The 21,531-nt window shown below is 49.4% G+C and overlaps 1 protein-coding gene across 1 annotated transcript in view; it reads left to right on the top strand.

Annotated features, from left to right (window-relative positions):
* The window catches only part of SPTLC1 (serine palmitoyltransferase long chain base subunit 1), a 55,447-nt gene that overhangs the window by 31,559 nt on the left and 2,357 nt on the right, over positions 1 to 21,531 (top strand). Inside the window, exons 7-14 of the mRNA XM_058695866.1 lie at positions 1,284 to 1,413; positions 5,563 to 5,652; positions 10,086 to 10,193; positions 12,143 to 12,238; positions 12,883 to 12,979; positions 14,272 to 14,326; positions 17,632 to 17,749; positions 20,996 to 21,069. Of these exons, the coding sequence (XP_058551849.1) occupies positions 1,284 to 1,413; positions 5,563 to 5,652; positions 10,086 to 10,193; positions 12,143 to 12,238; positions 12,883 to 12,979; positions 14,272 to 14,326; positions 17,632 to 17,749; positions 20,996 to 21,069 (768 nt within the window). The remainder of the gene's footprint in view (positions 1 to 1,283; positions 1,414 to 5,562; positions 5,653 to 10,085; positions 10,194 to 12,142; positions 12,239 to 12,882; positions 12,980 to 14,271; positions 14,327 to 17,631; positions 17,750 to 20,995; positions 21,070 to 21,531) is intronic.

The following is a 21,531-nucleotide window of genomic DNA, read 5'->3' on the forward strand; positions in this document are numbered from 1 at the left end:
TCAGGCCTCCTCTGACACGGCCGCCACGGCAGGAGTCCCCACCCGCTCTCGCTTGGTACCACCTCGCAGGGATAAAAGTCCCGGCTCCCTTCTCCGATACCACCATGGCCATTGTTGGGGTGCCTTTTAGCTCCGTGAGGATCAGACTTTCGGGGCCCAGCTTTCCTGGGGTCCGGCTGCCGTCATTTCTACCTACCCGGCCGCCCCCTGTCCTGCCCTTTGGCTACAGAGCAGGCTTCTGTGAGCGCTTTTCGCCCGTGGCCCCGGCACCTGCGTGTGGCCGGCCTTGTCGGTTCCAGATGAGGGAGGGCCCCAGAGTCCTGTCACGTCATCCTCGGGTCCTCGGCCTGTCTGCCATCTCTCTCCATCTTCCAGAGTCTCCTTGTGTTTGTTTTATACGTAATATCCGGTGTGGGGGTTGTACTTGGAAAGATAGGGAAGATAGGACTGTCCCATCTTGGCAGAACAAGTGTTATATATATTTTTATTTTTATTTATTTATTTATTTATTTTTTAATCTTTTTTTTTTTTAATGTTTCTTTATTTTTGAGACAGAGAGAGACAGAGCATGAACGGGGGAGGGTCAGAGAGACAGGGAGACGCAGAATCCGAAACAGGCTCCAGGCTCCGAGCCGTCAGCCCAGAGCCTGACGCGGGGCTCCAACTCACGGACCTTGAGATCATCAGCTGAGCCGAAGTCGGCCGCTTAACCGACTGAGCCACCCAGGCGCCCCTATATTTTTAAATACTATACCTTAATTTCAAAAGGGATTCCCTCCCTAATTAACTCCGTTTAGGGGATCTTACCGAAGTTTAATCTGCAGGACCCAGAGTTCTGCACTGAGTGAGACAGAGTCCACGATCCAGAGTATTACTTCTTGCAGCAGAGTTAACGGCAGAGTCTGTGCCACTCAAACCAGAGACGCCACTGGGGGGGGGGGGGGGGGGAGGGACCACCAGTGTTTCCTGTGTTTCTCAGAAAGAGAAAATTGCTGAGTAAACTGACGTGCCCCCCACAGTAGGCCGCACAGGAGGCTGGTTCTGGAGCGGTTACAGTGTGGCCAGGGCGCGCTTGGTGGAGTAGAGGTAGCGAGGCCGAGGTTCCGAGAGAAGGACCCACGGAGATGGGCGCAGACCGCGTGCGTCCAGGGCCCAGCGTGTTCTGTTCATCGGCCGTGCTCAGGCCGACGGGTAGGTGCTGGTCGGCCCAGAGCAGGCTCTCCTTTCCCGAGAATGGCGACGAGGCTGTTAAACCCCGGTTTGTGGGTCTCTCTTCCTTGCAGGGACAGAGCCGCGTGCTTTGCTATTCAGAAAGGATTACAGGCGTCACGTAGTGACATTCAGTTATTTAAGCATAACGACATGGCCGACCTGGAGCGACTACTGAAAGAACAAGAGATCGAAGATCAAAAGGTATGATTCTTTGCAAGAAAATTATACAGCTCTTTTGTGTTCGGTAACCGGCTAAATCATATGTGAAACGGTAATTTGTCATGAAAACTTGCCCGCGGATCGCATTTGGATATGAAGCGAGGGCATTCCTGCTGATTAAATGTACTTCGTGTCGGAGAGCCGGGTCTGATTGTAATTGCCTCGTCGTTGCCGTAATTACAGCTGGCAAATTTGCGGGCAGGCGATCCAGGCAGCTTTCTAAAAGAGACAGAAACCGCGCGCCCTTGGCGGTGGGGGTGGGAGGGGCTCGCTCTCCACTCTGCAGAAATAACACCGGGGCTCATTAGGGTGGGAGCAGGGCGCACCTCGTGAATTCAAAATAGGTTTATTTATATCAGGATAAATCACGTGTCTGGTAACTGGAAGAAACAGCGGCCCATCTTCATTTATGAATGTGTGAACAGAGTGACTCTCTCTCCCTCCCGCACCTTCGCCCTGGAGCTCCGAGCAGCTCCGCCTGTGCGAGCCACCTGCCCCGCGCGACTTCCTTCCGCACCGCAGCCCGTTTACACTGCCGCTTCGCAGGCACCTGGTTGTGCAGAGACCCTTGAGGGGTGGGGGGCCGGGGGCGGAACCGGCTCCTCGGCCTTCTGATCAGAGACGGCAACGCGGCGGACGTACGCTCAGAGCGTCTCTGGCGGGATTGTCACTCACGGCCCCGCGATGGCGTGGAGGGGGACGCTGGTGCTGTCTGTGGTTCCGCGGTAGGGACCATCGTGCGCAGACCGCACGGAAGCCGCATCCTTCCTCGCAAACACCACTTGAAGAGGACTTTCCCGGTCCACCTCGGTCATTCCCAGGGTGCCTGCTAAGGAGTGCTCCCGCGTTCCTCAATTCTGTGTTAACTTTCATCCTTCCAGATACACGCATTGTTCCTTTAAGGTTCTGGCCTCTTTGTTCAGGGGACAGCCTGAGGAGCGGCCCCTCGTGAATATGCACTTGTCACGATGAAAGCGCATAGGCTCTAGGCTCTCGCTGGTTTATGCTGGATTGCTGCAGGCCGGGGCTTCTTGGCTGCAGGATTTAGAAAAATCTGTCGGGAAAGTCTTCAAGTGGAGAGCATTCCACTGATGAGTTTCTTTTGACAAATTGTAAAAAGGGGTCCCTTATTCTGATTCGGCAGTAGAATGCTACCCCACTGAAGAACACGGCCTCGGCAGTGTGACCAGCGAGCGAGTCCCCTGCAGCGTTTATTTTCTTAAGTTTGTACTAATTTGGAAAAGAGGTGGGGTGTGTGTGTGTGTGTGTGTGTGTGTGTGTGCGCGCGCGCGTGTTTTGTTAGATTTATAATCCTTGGAACTTTTTCTTATGAATAACAAGAAATAAAATTATCTTGAAATGTGTTTCTATTTTATAGTTTTACCCTTTTACTAATTAATTTATACCCCATTTTCCCGACATGGGCAGGCTTTCTAAGTCACTTTACATTTTGGTATTTAGAAAGAATTTTTTTTCAGTTTCATTTTCACATAAATAATAAATGCTCAATGTGTGAAAAATTTCTTAGATACTTATCTTTTATTTGAAAGTGACTTAAAACGTGGTTTCATCCAGGTTCTTTTTGTCAACTTTGCAAATAGTTCATAGATGTTTTTTCATTCGCTTCCGTATAAGGTTCTCTTGTTCCATATTCATTCTTCTTTTAAAAAAGGACAGTCGGCAAAAACAGCAGTTCTCAGAAGTACAAATAGATGTGAGCAAGTGAAAATTACTCAAGCCTTCCTAATAATTAGCAAAATTAGGCAAAGAGCCTTCACCTATCTGACCAGAGGACATTTTTCCTGGTAATAATCTGTGTCAGCACTGGTCTGGGTGATCAAACAAAGGCCCTCCTATAACTCTGGGGAGAGTGCCCGTCAGGACACCTTTTCCAGAGGGTACATGGACAAAGATATTCCAGAATTCTTAAATGTCCGTACCTTTGGACCTGTATCTGGGGTGTTGTCTTTAGAAGAGAATCAGAAGTGGTGTTAAAGATTAAAGATACAACGTGATAGAAAAAAGCAAAACGAGGGAAACAGCCTACATCCAGTGTTGGGGAAATAGTTAATTTATGGTGTATATACAGATAGAATAGTAGATCTCCATGGAAATCATGTTTAAAAATTTTTTTTAATATTTATTTCATTTTTGAGAGAGAGACAGAGCACAAGCGGGGGAGGAGCAGAGAGTGAGGGAGACACAGAATCCAAAGCAGGCTCCAGGCCCCGAGCTGTCAGCACAGAGCCCGACATGGGGCTGGAACTCACGGACCGCGAGATCATGACCTGAGCCGAAGTCGGACACTCAACCGACTGAGCCACCCAGGCGCCCCATTAAGTAATTACTAATTAAAATAATTTTTTAAGCTCAGGTCCTTAAACTATTGCAGTAAAATCCTGATTTGAACAAAGTAATTTACAAAGGTACGTATTTGCAAGAGAGACAAAAATTATCAATGTGTACTGTGACTAGCTATATTGTTAAAAATTGTTTTTGTACTTTCCCATTTCCCAAGATTCCTACATTGAATATTTTTTAAGCCGTGTTAAAAATACTTTATTTTGGGGGCGCCTGGGTGGCTCAGTCGGTTAAGCGGCCGACTTCGGCTCAGGTCACGATCTCGCGGTCCGTGGGTTCGAGCCCCGCGTCGGGCTCTGTGCTGACCGCTCGGAGCCTGGAGCCTGGTTCAGATTCTGTGTCTCCCTCTCTCTCTGACCCTCCCCTGTTCATGCTCTGTCTCTCCCTGTCTCAAAAATAAATAAACGTTAAAAAAATAAAAAAATAAATAAAAAAAATAAAAATACTTTATTTTGGAAAGGTAGGGAGAGGCTCACCTCTCCTCACGTCCTCCCCCGTGACCCCCAGCAGACCGATGGTCACTGCGGTTTGAGTAAAAGCGGCCGAGCAGACTCTGCGACATGTCCTTCCGCATGCTTCAACAGACACTTTTCTGAGTGTTTGAGCCGTGGGTTCTGAAACGTCCTTGAAAGCCTCGCTCTGCTGTTTGGGTTTCTGGTTGTCCGTTAAAAGCTTAGAGGCAAGAAACCTTGGAGTAGGAAGACGGTGCCCCCTCCCTGTGGATCATCTGGCTGTTGTTTCAGCCCGACTCCCCCATGGCCCGTGCACATGTGCCGGGGAGTGCTTCATGAGTAGGCTTGCCATCGGTGGGGCGCAGGGAGGTGCGTGTCCTTTGAAAAGGCCCCTTGCCCGCTGCCTCAGACATGCCTGGATGAGGGCACAGTTGAGTTTTACTTGACCCAGTAGTAAGGAAGGAAAGGGTCTTGTCTGCGTTTTGGTAGATGGAGAGCAGGGTTCGTCTGTTTAGGTTTCGATCATGAGAAATCTCCGGCGGGTTCAGGGGAAGCACGGGAGTATAGTGCAGCCCCTACCCTCCTCTCAGCTCTGGTAGCAACATCCTGCCGTTCTCGTATCACCGGGGCCTCTGCGTCTCCCGACCCCAACTCTGGTGATGATTGCCTTCACCCACCTCAGTTCTTCCTAGTTTGTTTTTTTCCCGACATTTATTCATTTTTGAGAGAGCAGGGGAGGGTCAGAGAGAGAGGGAGACACAGAATCTGAAGCAGGCTCCGGGCTCCGAGCTGTCAGCGCAGAGCCCCACACGGGGCTTGAACTCACAAACCGCGAGATTGTGGCTCGAGTTGAATTCGGACGCTTAACTCACTGATCCACCCAGGCGCTCCAGTTCTTTCCAGTTTAGGTGAACTTCACAGACGTTGAAGTGAGCAGATCGTAGCCATACATTTTGACCAGCGGATAACCCAGCCATGAGGGCTCCATTGTGACCTAAAACGCTGCCATCTCCCCAGGAAGTTCCCCTGGGCCCCTTCTCAGTCATTCTCAGAGTGCCTAAATCGTGTGCGTGTGTGCGTGCACGCGTGCGGTCACCTAGTGCATGGTGTGAACTGAAAAACAGAGAAGAAAGCACTTGCTTCATCTCAGAATAATCGGGTCCGAAACCTTGGGCTTGAAACGCATCCGGACTGTTTACTTCTTGAATCAGTCTTGTCAGATGGGAGTGCTAGGGAGCGTCTAACAGATTCTGCATTTGGAATTACTGAAATTTAAAATGTCATTGTTTGTTTGTTTGTTTGTTTTTGTCTTTTAAAGAATCCTCGCAAGGCTCGGGTCACACGACGTTTCATCGTGGTGGAGGGGCTGTACATGAACACGGGCACTATTTGTCCTCTCCCGGAGCTGGTGAGCAGCCGCGGTCACTCCAGATTCTAGAACTCGGGCTGTCGGGCGGTGCTGCCTCTTGTCCCTGAGCACTTGTGACGCCTCGCATCTGCACCGCTTTGCCTAACGGGTCTCAGGAGCACATTCAGGCCATACCAGGGAAGTACATTAACACTACGTGCCAGCCCGGTCTTTAAAGGGTAGTCAAGACTCAGCTTTTTAAAACCAGCTTTATTGAGGTGTAATTGACATGCTAATGAAATCCATTCACTGTCAGTACAGTTTGGTAAGTTTTGGCAGATTTGTACACCCTCATCTCTGCCGCTGCAGTCAAGTTACCGAACATTTCGATCTCTCCAGAAAGTTCACTCATACGCCTTTGTAGTCAGTACCTCCAGCCCTGGCCCCAGACCACCGTTGATCTGCTCTCTGTGCCTGTAGTTTTGACTTTTGTGCAATTTCCTATAAATGAAATCATATAGGATGTGTTTTGTAAAACTCTTGCTTTTTTTTTTTTTTTTTTTTTTTTTAAATGTTTATTTTTGAGAGAGAGACAGAGACAGTGCAAGCCGGGCAGGGGCAGAGAGAGACAGGGAGACAAAGAATCTGAAGCAGGCTCCAGGCTCTGAGCTGTTGGCACAGAGCCCGATGTGGGGCTCGAACTCACAGCCTGTGAGATTATGACCATTTCTGGACTCTCAGGGTTGTTCCACTTGTCTGTATGTCTGTCCTTATGCTGGTACCACACTGTCTCAGTTACTGTAGCCTTATAGTAAATCTTGAAGTCAAGACACGTGAGTTCTCCAATTTTGTTCTTTTGTAAGATTGTTATGGTTATTTGAGGTGCCTGGAGATTCCATTTGAAGTTTAGGATCAGCTTTTCCATTTCTGTAAAAAAAAAAAAACAAAAAAACAAAAAAACCAACAACAGCCATTGAGATTTTGACAGATAATAGATATTCGATAGAGATTGGATTTTGATATTGAATCAGGATTATATTGAATCTGTAGATTGTATTGAATCTGTAGATTGCTGTGGAAAGTTTGTCCATCTTACTGATGTTAAGTCTTCAAATCCATGAACACGGGAGTATTTCCGTTTATTTAGATCCTCTTTAATTTTCTCTGGCAGTGTTTTGTGGTTTTCACTGTGCAGATCTTACATCTTTTTGGTTAAATTTATTCCTAAGTATTTTATTCTTTTTGATATTATTATAAATGGGATTTGGGGGGTGAGCGTTCACTGATAGTTTATAGAAATACGACTGATTTTGTGTTTTGATCTTACATCATGGAACTTTTACTGAACTTACTAGCTCCAATAGTATTTTGATGGGTCTTATTCTATTTATAAACTCCTATAATCTGTGAATAGAGGTGGTTTTACTTCCTTTCCAGTTTGGATGTCTTGTATTTCCTCTTCTTGCCTGTTGCTCTGGCTAGAACCTTCTGTACAGTGTAGACTGAGGTGAGAGGGGGAAGATTGTCAGGCTGTCACCACAGAGTATGATATTAGCTATGGTTTTCCATAAATGCCCTTTATCAGTTGAGGAAGTTCCTTCCTAGTCCTGATTTGTTGAGTGTTTGTACCATGAGAGATTTGGATTTTGTGAGACGCTTTCTCTGAATCAGGTGATGAGTTGATCATGTGATCTTCCATCATCCTATTAGTATAGTTGATTTTCCCGTGTTGAACCGCCCTTGAATTCAGCCATTGAAATTTGAGTCTGAGCCCATCAACTGAATGAGGATTCAGAATAAGGATTTCATACCTTGTTTTTAAAGTGTTTTACTGTTTCTTGAGGAAATCTAGACACATTCTAAATATCAGTGAAAGAGATGTGTTGTATTGGTTTTCCTTTCCTTGTTTTTGTGAGTGTCAAAAACTGATAGAATAATATGGGGGAGATAGTATAGTGGGCCAGAAGATACCAGAATTGCATATGTAGGGCTACGATAGTAAAGCAGTACTGATGGATAGATATACAGCCAAGCCTTGAAAAAAATATAAAGCGTAAGGAACAGGTCAAGTATGTATTAGCATTGAATATGTAAAGATTACAGGATTATGACTTTGGGATTCCTGTTTGGTTTCACCGACTTGTCTATTGGTGTACCAGTACTGGCATAATATTCTTAAATATGTCCTAAAACATGATTTTTTAAAAATGTTTGTTTATTTTTGAGAGAAAGAGAGCACAAGCAGGGGAAGGACAGAGAGAGAGAGGGAGACACAGAATCCGAAGCAGGCTCCAGGCTCTGAGCCATCAGCACAGAGCCCGATGCGGGGCTCGAACTCACGAACCATGAAATCGTGACCTGAGCCGAAGTCAGACGCTCAACTGACTGAGCCACCCAGGCGCCCCCGAAACATGATACTTAGAAATTGTCTCATTCATACAATATCTCATACATACTAATGGATGGAAAACAGTGTTGCAAAGGTATAATTCTCTCCAAATTAGCTGATTCATTGTTAATAAAAATCCATCTATATTTAGTGGTTGATAATCGCTGTATTTTAATTCAATTGTGGAACTGATCACATTCATATCATTTGGGAGTAAATCAGTTAAACATTTGGGGGAGACACCTGGGTGGCTCAGTCGGTCGAGTGTCCGACTTCAGCCCAGGTTGTGATGACCTCACAGTTCGTGAGTTCCAGCCCCACATGAGGCTCTCTGCTGTCAGCACAGAGCCCGCTTCAGATCCTCTGTCCCCCTCGCTCTCTGTCCCTTCCCCGCTCACACTATCTCTCTCTCAAAAAATAAATTTAAAAATAGGGGGCAAAAGCTATACAAACATACATATGTTCAGCTTCCCAACATGTACATGGAAAAGTAACATGAAGTAATTAGAAGAACATTCAGAAAAGGATGCATCTAAACCTTCGAAGGGAAAGGACTGACTTACAAGCCTGAAAGCAAAGAGGGAAAACAGATTGAGAGGCATATTAATGAAAACTTTTTCTGAATTAAGAAAACAGTGCCATGAATTCAAATTAAAGCATAAGGCCACTGAGGGAAGAATATGTACATTTCCTCAGGAGTTTTATGTGTACTCAAACCAGTATTTAACACATACTGTCTACATTCATAAGGTCTTACAATTTTGTCTTTAAAAATTGGCCTTATACTGTCTATATTGTTGTTAAATTTAGAGCATCTAAAGTACAGTCTCTTGGGACGCCGAAGTGGCTCAGTCGGTTAAGCCTCAACTTCATTTCAGGTCTCGGCTCAGGTCACGATCTCACGGTTCGTGAGTTCGAGCCCCGCGTCGGGCTCTGTGCTGACGGCTCAGAGTCTGGAGCCTGCTTCCGATTCTGTGTCTCCCTCTCTCTCTCTGCCCTTCCCCTGTTCATGTTGTGTGTGTGTGTGTGTCTCTCTCTCAAAAATAAACATTATAAAAAAAAAAAAACTTTTTAGTAAATAAAATATAATCTCTTCACCATCATGACACATTTGACCCTTGAACAATGCAGACCCCCATGCAGTTGAAAATCCACATACCTTTTGACTCCCCGAAAACTCAATACCCTACTATTGACTGGAAGCCTTACCCATAACGTAAACAGTTGATTAACACGTGTTTTGTATGTCATACGTATTATACACCGTATCCTTAAGGTAAGCTAGAAAAAAGAAAACATTAAGAAAATCGTAAGGAAGACGAAATACATTTACAGTGCTGGACTGTACTTACTGAAAACACTTCACATCTAAACAGACCCGCGCAAGGGCCAGCTGTAGTTCTGAGAAACGTGCGTACGTGGCCGTGTTCTGAGCTGTAGTTCTGAGAAACGTGCGTAAGCGGGCCACAGGTACGGAGCTGCCGACCGCAGGACTGTGGCTCCTGGGGTAAGTGCCGTCCACTTGCTGCGAGCGTCTGGTCGTGGCACTGCCCCCCAGTTGCTCAGTACATGTGTTCTCTGTTTAAAAACGCCTTTGTTTCATACATACTGTTGAGTCGTTCACGTTGAGCTCAGGGCCACCGGCGCTGTAACTCATGCCTGGACGAAGCTTCTCTAACACACGCGTTTCCTCCGTGAGACACATCCCAGCCTTCTGGCGCTTCAGATCGCCAGCCTGCACTTCAGCGCTGTGCTGGGCCGTCCTAACCGGAACCACCGGCCAAAAGCACAAGATACACAAAACCACAGCGATAAATAGACGCTGAAAAGGACACGTGTTTCCAGTGTGAGCGGAGGCAGGAGTCAGCCTCAGCTGGGGACAGGCAGGTCAGGTGACTCCGTGCGTGCCGCTCCGCACTCTGCCTTGTGTGTTGATTCGGGGTTTCGGGACGCGCCCAGCAAGCGGGCAGGTGCACAGCTATAGACCCACCACTGTTGGGGACCAGATGTGCTTTTTCCCTCCTAGGTGTAACTGTTCTCCCCAGTATCTTCTTGACGGTGCTGGTCACCAGCACTGTAACGTTGCGTTCTGTTTACCACTCAGGTGAAGTTAAAGTACAAATACAAAGCAAGAATCTTTCTGGAGGAAAGCCTCTCGTTTGGAGTCCTGGGAGAACATGGTCGAGGAGTCACTGAACATTTTGGAATCAGCGTAAGTGCCCCTTGCTCCTTTTCTGGGATGTGTCCTCATGCAGAAAACATGCGGTTCCGTCCTGCCGGCCACGTTCACGTACCACGGGCACGAGGCGGTGCTCCCCGTCAGCGTGCAGGGTCGTGCCGCCCTGGGCTCCGTCCCTTCACTGAGCCCACAGGGGACCAGGTCCGCCAGACCAGGGCCTGTCGTCCCTCAGAGCCTGGAAACTCACGGCGGTGCCTCCTAGGATGCGGTCTGTGTAGCCTGTAGCGTTTGATCTTGGCTTTCCGTGTCTTTTCTCTAGAAACGGATAAACTTGCCTGCGTGTGTTTCTTAAAGTCAGTAAGACTTCCCTAACGTAGTCCCTTAGAAAATACGATGGGGGCAGTGAAAGGATGTTCTCTCCGATATTTACAACTGTGTGTGTTCTCAGTGGGTTCTGTGTACGGGTGTCAGATGGCCGTGACTTCTCTACGGAGGGAGACACGGAGTCAGAAACACAGGCGGCAGACGCGCCACCAAGCCTCAGGTCCCAGAGAGCTGGAGGGAGTTGGTCGCGTGTTCTCTTCAAATGAGCCCCACCTGCCCCAGTCCCGGCGGCTTGAGCCCCTGGAGCCTCGGGGAGGAGCAGCGTCTGCCCGCCCACAGAGCCTGTGTTCACCGACCCCTGTGTGCTGGAGCTGAGGGGAGCTTTTCTGCAGATCCTGTGCATCAAAGCTTTCCTATCTCTGGCAAAACGTTGAACTGAAGAACACGAAGTCACCTTAGGTTATCTGCGTCTCACTACCGATAACGAAGCAGAGCGAGTATCCCGAGTTAGAGTGACACATGCTCCTTCCCCAGAGGCAGACTGCTATTTGGTGATTAAATGCACTGAGCAAAAGTGCAGAGTAGATGGACCTCAATCGGATCCTGATTCCGGCAAATACTGCAGAAAACCAGCTTTGTGAGGCAGGTATTAGAACACTGAGTATTCGGCAACATTAAGAAATTTTTCATTTTTTAGGTCTGATAGTGGTTTCGTGATTATGCCTTTGAAAGGGTCCATGTCCTTTAGAAACGCACACTGAAATATTTACAGATGAAACTCTTAAGAAGTTGGGGGATTTGCTCTAAAGAAATGCTGAGAGCAGGAGGAGGCTGTGCATGGAAGACTGTCCCATGAGCTGGCAGTGACTGAATCTGGTGATGAGAGTTGTTTATTCTGTCCTCTCTACCTTTGTGTGTGTTTGACGTTTTTCATAATAAAAGGTTTTTTTAGAAAGTAAGAGCCAACGGGTTTCCTTGTTGGGTCTGTGGACCACTGAGAAGCCCCGGGTGGGATTGGACCACTCACCATCGTGGCATCAGTGAGTGGCTTTGAACGGCCGCTGTGTGCCCAGGTGCACCTTGGTGCCGGGGCTGGAGCGGGAGGACGGAGTCAGGGGAGCACCGAGTTGAGGAGACGGTGGCGACTCAGAAGGCCACGTGGCACAGCAGGGTTTGTCCGTTGCCCGGTTCAGCGTGGCCAAAGAAGCAGTTGCCATGTTTGGAAAAACTGCCCTTGCATTTTTGAAGAGGTGAACGTAGGGATAAAGTGTTCAAAACTCTGATAGATTTCTTCGTATTTATCTCAGGTACCTTCTGGGGGCATGGCCAACTAGACCCTCATTGAAGCACGGAAATGACTGATTTTGAACCTCAGAATATTTGTAGTACTAAGCAGCTTTGGGTTTCTTCTTTTAATTTCTTTCTGTCCTTTCACTGAGGGTAAATTGCCGAAGGGCCTCTTTAGAGGCACACTTCGAAACCTTCCGTGCTTGTGACCATAGGTTTTATGTGGCTTCTCCTTCATCGGCACAGAGGTGGTTCATTTGAACCAAGATGTTAAGTGATCAGTGCTGCAGTGTTGTCTGCAGGCTTGACGTCAGTCTTTACTTTTTCTTTAAATTGAGGAATAACTCCCACCGTCTTGCTTTTTTTGGCAGATTGATGATATTGACCTTATCAGTGCCAACATGGAGAATTCTCTCGCTTCTATTGGAGGTTTCTGCTGTGGCAGATCTTTTGTAATTGACCATCAGGTGGGTTCTTTTAAAAAAAAAAAAAAAAAAAAAAAAAAGACAGTAGCTCCTGAAACTAATGCCCCCTGGTTGTGTTAGAAGTTATTCACCTGTAACTTCCAGTCACACAGCTTCACTCTGACTTGGTTTGTCGCAATCTTTATTTAAAAGTCAATATGTCAGGGCGCCGGGGTGGCTCAATCGGTTAAGCATCTGACTTCAGCTCAGGTCATGATCTCGCGGTCCGTGGGTTCGAGCCCCGCGTCGGGCCCGGTGCTGACAGCTGGGAGCCTGGAGCCTGGTTTGGATTCGGTGTCTCCTCCTCCCTCTGCCCCTCCCCTGCTCACACTCTCTCTGTCTCAAAAATAAAGATTAAAGAAACTTGTTTAAAAAATAAATAAATAAATAAATAAATAAATAGTAAGTCAATTTGTCTGAGAATGACTCGACATGTTTGTATTTGGAAAATATCTTCTTCCTTAAAAAGGTCTCGTTTTTGTTACGCGTATCTTTTACACGTGCATGGCTCCTCCCACTTTACCATTTGTACACACCGTTAGCAGGTCATGCAGATTTGGTGCCTTTAGGGTTTTTAGCCCCCCCCCCCCCCACCCCCCAAAAAAAAGAAGCGTATTCATGTCTTTACCTTGTTTGTTTCTTCTCAGCGACTCTCCGGCCAGGGGTACTGCTTTTCAGCCTCGCTGCCCCCGTTGTTGGCTGCCGCTGCGATCGAGGCTCTCAACATCATGGAGGAGAACCCAGGTACGGTCTTCTGCCCCCAGGACCCCGGGCCTCACGGCTCACGTCAGCCAGGCTGCTGGCGTGCTCTCGGAGGCATTCGCCGGAGGGGCGTGTGCACCAGACGTCGGTGCCTCCGGATGATGTTGCCTGGCATTTGTGGGGAGAATCACGGCTGGGATGTCGTCCTGCTCCCGGGATTCAGTGTGGGCTTCTCTCCAGGCCGGCGGGCTGGGCCGGCTCCCAGGCTGGGCGGATGGGCGGAGACGCCAGGAGGAGGGGTCAGCTCCGGGCCTGTTGTCATTCGAGAAGTTAGCTGAAGTGTGCTGCTGCGGGTGCCCTTGCACATAATTTATAGCTTACCCAGTTTTTCCTTCAGCCTTTGACTCGTTATTTGGTACTGAAGCCAAATCCGGTTCACCGGCCGTTCAAGCTTCCTTATTAGGCCAGGTTGATTACATTTCAAATGTGGCCTTAGTTGGGGTGGCACCTCCTCACAGAGCCTGAAACAAATGGAAAAGCAGGCCTTAACCCGGTATTTCTAAACTTAAGATTCTTTTTTTTTTTTTTTTTTTTTTTTTTAATTTTTTTTTTCCAACGTTTTTTATTTATTTCTGGGACAGAGAGAGACAGAGCATGAATGGGGGAGGGGCAGAGAGAGAGGGAGACACAGAATCGGAAACAGGCTCCAGGCTCCGAGCCATCAGCCCAGAGCCCGACGTGGGGCTCGAACTCACAGACCGCGAGATCGTGACCTGGCTGAAGTCGGACGCTCAACCGACTGCGCCACCCAGGCGCCCCTAAACTTAAGATTCTTTAACTCTCTAAATGTTTAACATTGGTTTTAATTCAGAGAATCAGGAAACGTGTGTCTGCGTGCACATCGATTGGCTTGCTTGTCAGAAGGCCCAGCACGAGTGCCTCTTGGTCACATGTTTTAGTTTTTTAATTTTCCGTGAGTGAGGTGAAAACGTCCGAGAAAAGATAGTAAACGGTAGTATAGCGTCTTCTCTTTTATCAAATCGTTAAGGGTCCAGAAATAAGTACTATATCTGTACCCTTTTATTCTTAGATTATTTAGAGACTCCTGATGGGAACGAGAGCCCTCGTTCTGTTGCGGGAAACCTCCCCCAGCTTGCGCTCAGAGTGGGCGAGGAGGTGAGGGCAGCACGCCGAGACCGGGCCGGGGCCTCCACAGGCGCTCCTGTCTGGGGGGGTGGCCGCGTTTTAAGTTGATGAGCTTGAACACTAAACATCTTTAGAGATACGTTTAGATTAGTAATACCACATCTTCCAAATATTTTTTTTTCACACAGGTATTTTTTCAGTGTTGAGGGAAAAGTGCAAACGAATCCATAAAGCTCTACAAGGGTAAGTTAACTATATTTTCAATGAACTGAAAGTCTGTACCACGTTTAAACAACTAGTGAAAAATTTTGAATGTCACCTCTTTGGTTTTGAGTGTATTTAATGGGCTTGGATCAGTTTGACTCGCGGCTAAGAAATGAGGAACTCGGTTCTTTCAAATTTGTGGGCCTGAAACCAGAGCATCGTTTTGTTGTTGTTTTATTTTATTACTTATAATTTGTTGAGAGAGAGCACGCACAAGCAGGGGGAGGGGCAGGAGAAAGGGGAGAGAATCCCGAGCAGGCTCCACGCTTAGCGGCAGAGCCCAACGTGAGGTTTGATCTCACAGCCATGAGATCGTGACCTGGACCGAATTCGGGAGTCGGACACGAAACTGACTGAGCCACCCAGGTGCCCTGCTTTGTTGTTGCCTTAACGAACCGTGACTTTGTTTTTCTAAAGGGATACAAGCTAATTAATGCGATAGCAGTATATAAGGGACAGAGGTGAAGATAAGCACCAAACACGCTGTCACCAGTAAGAACTCGGGTTAACATGGAGAATCTTTCCTCGTCTGTACACATAAATGATATCATTATATGCTGCGTCATTAGGTGACAGTGGGTGGATTCATATCGTCCATACTTTTTAGAAAATTATTAAGGTTTATTTTAAGTGAAGAAAAACAGGTGAAATCGAAATGAACCATATGAGTGTTGGCTTGTGTCTGTCTTAATGACACAAGAGTAGTTCTTTAAGGTTGCTCTGGCGTTAAGAAAAAATTCAGGTAGGTGACGCCTCCAGGCAGAGTTCTGGTCTTACCGAAAATGATCTCAGTTGCCCAGGTGTTTCCTTTTGTCTTTCCCAAGGTGGAAACATGTCTTTTCAGTCATGAAAGTCCCACTTACTGCCAGATGTGGGAACTAGAAGCTTCTCTAAAAGGAAAGGACAGTGAATAAATGAGCAGATCGCGGCTGTTCCAGATGAAATAGGGGCAGAAATAATTACCGTTCTGGGTGTGTCTGCACGATAGTAACAGAAGTTCTTCTTGCATGATTTATGGTTGGGAGCCATTGTTCGTGTCGGTTCCAGTTACGTTGCTTTATGAAATGTTAATGTGCCAACACGGCACACTGGAGCCACTGTAGACTCAGGAACACCAACCGAAGTGCCCTTCATTCTGTCCGGTGGTAGCAGTGTGCCCCTTTTGTAAGCCCAGCCCTCCTCCGCCCTCCCGTCTTCTCCTCCGAAGCCCCCAGATCCCTGTCTGCCCTGCGCCCGGTGTTGGCAGACAGCCCGGCCTCATGCTGTCACTCAGACCTCCGCATCTTCCCTCACAGACATGCACGCACACAGGCATCCACACCGCTCCTCCCTGGTGTGACAACCGGGGCGGGGGCGGGGGGTGGGCTGGGAGGCTTGCCTCCTGCAGTCATAGCTCTTCCTCCGTAAGGACTCGGCACCTTCGGCCGTCCCCTTTCTGCCGTCACCCATTCCAAGCGATTTGATTAGCGTTCAAGCACGCTCTGTCCTCTCTTCTCTTAACTGCCTCTTTCCTGTGACCCCACCTTCCCGCCAGCTGGTAGCCAGTCTTCTCTGGCATTTGTGCTGTGTCCTCATGATCTGATCTCCAGCAGTCTTTCCAAGCTCTTATTTATTCTAGACGTTTGTATCATTCTGTGTGTGATGATGTATGTAGAGGTCCTATGGTCTGCGGTAATTATTCTCTCTTCCTCCAAATTCTTAAACATCTTAGTTCTTTATTTCTTTCATTGCGTTGCTCTAGGTCGCTAGACATCTTCTGTAATAGTAGTGATAGACGTTTTCTGTCATTTCCAACCTAAAAGTCTTTCTTCATTAAGTGTGAAACATCACGGCCGCATGGGTAGCTCAGCTGGTTTTTTTAAAGTACGAAACGTTGCACTACGGGATTTTTTTGTAGGTGGTATTGATCAGATTATTCCTAGACTTGGAGACTTTTTAAAAGAATCATAGACTTGTCTCATGCTGAATTTCACTGTTAGAATTGTCTCCTGTTAGACTGTGCTTGCATTCTGGAGTAAACCCCTATTTGATGATGTATTTTTCTGCACTGTGCTGCTACCTGGTTTATTGAGAAGCCTAGTAGCACATATTACATTTAAGGAAAGAGACCCAGATTACTGGTCTTGGTTGGTGGTCTGAAAGGCCAGTGAAGTTAGCTTCTCGCACCTCCCTTGATACTTGGCACACGGTCATTTCGGAAAGCTCATTGAGTCCTAAACATGTTGAAGGAATCCGTGTACTAGAAAGTGCTTCTTGCGCCCATTATATTCTGAGGGAAAAGCAGATCTTTCTAAGGGAAGCTGGGTAATGAAGGCAATTTAAAACGTGCAGCTCAGTTTCCGACAGTCATATGCCACCATTTGTATTCAGTCTAGCAGGTGGGTCAAAAATCAAACTGTTATTATCACAGGATAAACACGGACTGTAAATGAACCTGATGTGTGGGTCTCATGACGTCTGTAATAATGATTTGAAAATACGGGATTTCACGCCTAAAGAAATCTCTCTTCCTCCCTGAGAAGCTGCAGATGTCCGTGCTATTAATCCTAAAATGAAAATAATCATAATCCAAGTAAAACTTAACAGTAAACATGCAAATAAGAAAGGAACTTCGTAATCTGATCATGCTTCCGGTGGTCAAGATGCAGCGTCTTTAGTGTTAGAACTCATCTCTGTCATTTATGAAAGACAAGATAAATGAGCAAGGAAACATTACCAGTCTCAGTAAGTAGTCGTGAAGGAGGCAGAGTAATAGAAAATGAATGTGTAGACGCTTCCTGAAAGGAGCGAATTGGGAGGGAGGCCGCAGGAGGTGATCCTGGGGCCGGACCCGGCTTACTGGCCAGCAGTGGAAGACAGAGCGAGGGACAGGTGAGGAGAGGGCGTGAGGGCCAGGCCTCGGGACCCAGCGGGTGTGTGAGGAGGGGCCGCCAGAGCTGGGGAGGCGGGGAGGCGGGAGCAGGGCCCACAGGCCTCCCCTCCCGGTGGAAGCCTGGGGATGACTCCTGTTTTCTGTGCTGTGTGAGCCAGTGACGTCCGCCAGGACAGGGAGCCTTCTTCCCGCCAACTCACAGCGGGCCCTGCAGGGGCAGGGGCATCTACACCAGGGAGCACCGCCCGGAGCACGGATCCCTGCTGTCTCTGTGGGATCGGAGCCCCGCCGTGTGACGCCTCCTGGGAAAACCACAGGGTTCTGCTCCGCTCATGAATGCAGACTTTGTAGTTATTTTTCTGCGAGACACCGTTGTACCCGGAAGGGACTTACGCTGTGTGTTTCCTTTCAGCATTTCTGGGCTAAAAGTGGTGGGAGAGTCATTTTCTCCCGCATTTCACCTGCAGCTACAAGAGAGCACTGGGTCTCGAGAAGAAGATGTTAAACTTCTTCAGGAGATTGTGAATCACGTAAGTGTGTAGTTCTACCCCGAGCCCAAGCAGCGTCTTCTGTGTCCCGTCTTAGGAAAGATCTCTTTGCCCCGGGACGCAGCCCTCTTGTGGAACCGTTCTGGTCCCCGGGCCTTCGGGACACATCTGTGCTGACAGGCCGCACTGTATCTGCCCGGTCAGGTTCCGCTCACGTTGAAGTTGTCGTGTTCTGTGCTCCGTTGTATCAAACACACTTTCCTTGCGCTCTACATAATTAGCCTTCCAGAAAACCCGTTCGCACGGCATTTTCAAAGCCAGGATTTCGTACCTGTGGGTGGGTATGGCATTATGAGTGCTGGTCACAGGCAGCACTGGACAGGCGTCTGGGGTGAACCCCCAACGCAGCTGAGACTGGAACTGGAAAGGAAGAAAGATCGCTTCTTCACCAGGCCTAGTTTGGAGGTTGATTTAAATATCTGTGTCTCCTGAAAGTGATTTTACTACTAATTGTAACTTCATTATTAACTAAGAAATGGCTCCCTGGGGAAGACCACCGGCCCCTTCCCTGGAGCCCTGCCCCCTCCGCCCCCCCCCCTCCCCCCGCATGCTGCTCGTGCTCACGCTCGGATGGAAGGGCCTGGGACCCCGCGAGCACCCGTGCTGGGACGGCCCTGCCTTTCCCCCGACTGCAGTGCGGCTAGCATGCGCCTGGGAATGGGGCAGGCTTCTTTCTGCCTTCTCGTCCTGCTTGTCCTGGCGGTCCCGTCCAGGGGCTCTGCCCCGAGGTCACCGGGACGTCAGGATGATGGCTGTTGTCTGTCGTGTGCCCTTGGCTGACCATGGCTGGGAGGTCGGGTCTCTCCGCGGTGGTGTGGCTGGTCGGTATGGAGAACGGGGCTGAGGCCGATCTCGGCTTCTTAGCCGCCCTCCCTCCTCCAGTGTGTGAAGTCGCCATCAGGAAGGACAGGTCGGTGGGGGGCTTCATGCAGTTGGTGGCCTTCTGGAGTCCGTCAGCTTATAAAACGGAACCAGACCCAGAACGTGAGATCCCCAGCTCAGGGGATCTCAGGAACCGTGTGAGGTGATGAGCAGTCCGGCTGGCACAACGCCCCTTCCCCAGGGCCCAGGTGCCACAGGGGCCCCCCCGGGTGCGGCTCTGCGAACTCGACAAAGACAAACTCTCTTTCACGGGAACTGACCTCCCGCTGGCGCCTTTCACCCCGTCCGCGTTTTTACTGCGATGTCACGTACGTGTGTACGGGCCGAAGAGAAAGGACGGCATCCTCGAGGTTAGGGCTCTTAGAGACGTGCCGCGACAGCTTTGTACAATAAACGCAGGCTAAGTGGATGCCACAGGGAGAGTCAGGTCAGTCACACCAGCTCCATGTGACGGCCCAGCCTGTGCTCTCAACAGGAGTGCCCGCTGGTGTGATGGACGCAGCCCGGAGCAGCCTGTCGGGGCCTCGAGCCCCCGCGCGGATCCCCCCCCCCCCCCCCCCCGCCTCCTCCGGCCCCCGCGGGACGGCTCTACACGGGCTTCACGCCGCAGGGCCAGGGCCGCACTCCTGCCACGGGAGCCCCCGTCCTCAGTCCTCAAGACATCGTGGCTGTGGGGGCCTCCTTCCCCTTGAGTCAGAGACACTGCAGAGGGCAGGCGACGGAAGGGGGGCCCGTCCTCAGAACGGAAGAGAAGGCGACAGTCTGCACAGCTCACCGATGCCGGACCCCGTTTGAGGTCCCAGCCGCAGGACATCCTGGGGAGAGCTGAAGGAGAGTGGGCAGGGCTCGGGGGAGGGGCGCGAACACGGTCCGGAAGCCGCATTTGTGCAGAAACGCGGGGTCTTGCGGTGTCTCTGCATCCCCACGCTAAGCTCCGCTCCACACTCCGTGTTCCGTATCTGAGAAGGGATGGTTGTGGCATTGGAACTCTCACTTAAGCTTTGCAGAACCCGGTTTCACTAAGTTCTTGTTGAGTTGCCTGACGAGACACTGTTTTTATAAAGAGCGATGGTTTAGGACGTTTCTTAGCCAGGCCTAGGATCAGAGCTGGTCCGGGTGTTCTCAGGCAGTTAACTTCTCCAAGTACTTTGAGACGGAGCATCCGTATCCGTCTGGCCATGCTGCCCGCTGCCGTTTCCCGTCTTTCCAGCAGAGGGAGACCCGCCCGGCAGCGGTCGGGACGGCCCCTCTTCAAGCAGACTCCCTCACTGCCCAGCCTGGGAGCAGCGGTTCCTTCCTTGAGGCCACCCCTGCTCTGATTGTTCTGTTTTTGTTTTTTTCCTTAGTTTTCTTAATGCTCATTTACCTTTGAGAGAGAGAAACAGAGTGTGAGCGGGGGAGGGGCAGAGAGAGAGGGAGACACAGAATCGGAAGCAGCTCCAGACTCTGAGCCGTCAGCACAGAGCATGACGCGGGGCTCGAACCCACAGACTGCAAGATCATTACCTGAGCCGAAGCCAAGAGTCGGACGTTTAACTGACTGAGCCACCCAGGCGCCCCTCTGACTGTTTGTAAATACAATTCGCATACCAGAAACTTCTCACTTTTAGAAGATAGAGTTGAGGGGCCTTTAATGTACCACAAGGTTGTGCCCCTGCCTCAGCCCAAAATATTTTCATCCCCCAAAAAGAAACCCTGATGAACCATTACTTCGATAGGATTTTTATCCTTAATTTTGAAGGAGTATATTTTAGCTTTGTAAAAATATCCACAAGTGGTTAATGTGTGGAGACGCTGTGCAAAACGTGGGTGACACCAGACTCTGAAGCCTGGTAGCGCCTGGGCAGAGGTGCCCACGGCCGTCAGAGGAGTTGCTGGTACCTGAAGTGTAGGCTGTTGGCCTGTGAAACCGTCCTCCCGTTTACGACCAAGTTCAGCTTTGGTTAGTTTACGGGGCTTTGCTGGTACTGTTGCCCTTGTCCTGACTGTGCTTTGTTGAAAATGGAAACCCCTAGTCCTCTGTGGCTATTTAAACGTAAATGAAGGAAAAGGAAAAGTCCCATCTGTCCGTGGCACTGGCTGCGTCTCACTCACAGTGCTTGACGGCCACACGGCCTGGGCCACTCACGGGGCCTCGCAGAGCGAACGCCCGGCAGGAGGTCTGGGCGGAGGCGCGGAAGGTGGCGGGGCCGCTGGGGGCACGTCTCTGGCGTTTCGCCTTCTCGCTGTTGTGACTGGGAAAATGAACTAACCTGCGGTTAAGGATGGCCTTGCAGAGTACCTCCCGTCGGGATGCCCGCCGTGTCTGCGGCCCAGCTCGCAAACGTGTCCCTTCTCTTCACGCAGTGCATGGACAGGAGCATCGCGTTAACTCAGGCACGCTACCTGGAGAAAGAGGAGAAGTGCCTCCCTCCCCCGAGGTGGGTGGACGTTCAAATGTGACGTGACTCTTGCTTTTGCTACTTGAAAAACTCTATAAAGCGTATTTTGTTGCGAAAACGTCTGAAATGCTGCCACAGGATAAGGAAGTGTGTCGCTAAAATGTAGTTCATCCTCTTTCCTGTTCTTAAAGTAGCCATTTTCAGATTTTACCTGTAAAGCCCCCCCAGGACTCGCCGGACCCTCCCAGTTAACCCGAAGAGGTGTCCGCGATCCCAGGACTGGACGGGGGCGGCCGAGGTTCTGATGAGCAGATGTGCGTCTGTCACACCTCGAAGGTGACGGGCTGTGCCAGCCACGTCCACCGGGAGGACCATCCTGAGGGAGGGGCACATCCGGCCGTTGGCTGGAACGCCATGGGGTGCATTTGGGAGTGCAGACACTCCCAGAAGAAAAAGAAAGCAACAGTGGGGAAAATCTAGAGAGGTTCAAGAAACCCTGCA

The sequence above is a fragment of the Neofelis nebulosa genome, chromosome 12, assembly GCF_028018385.1.
Source record: "Neofelis nebulosa isolate mNeoNeb1 chromosome 12, mNeoNeb1.pri, whole genome shotgun sequence".
In the NCBI taxonomy this organism is placed as follows: domain Eukaryota; kingdom Metazoa; phylum Chordata; class Mammalia; order Carnivora; family Felidae; genus Neofelis; species Neofelis nebulosa.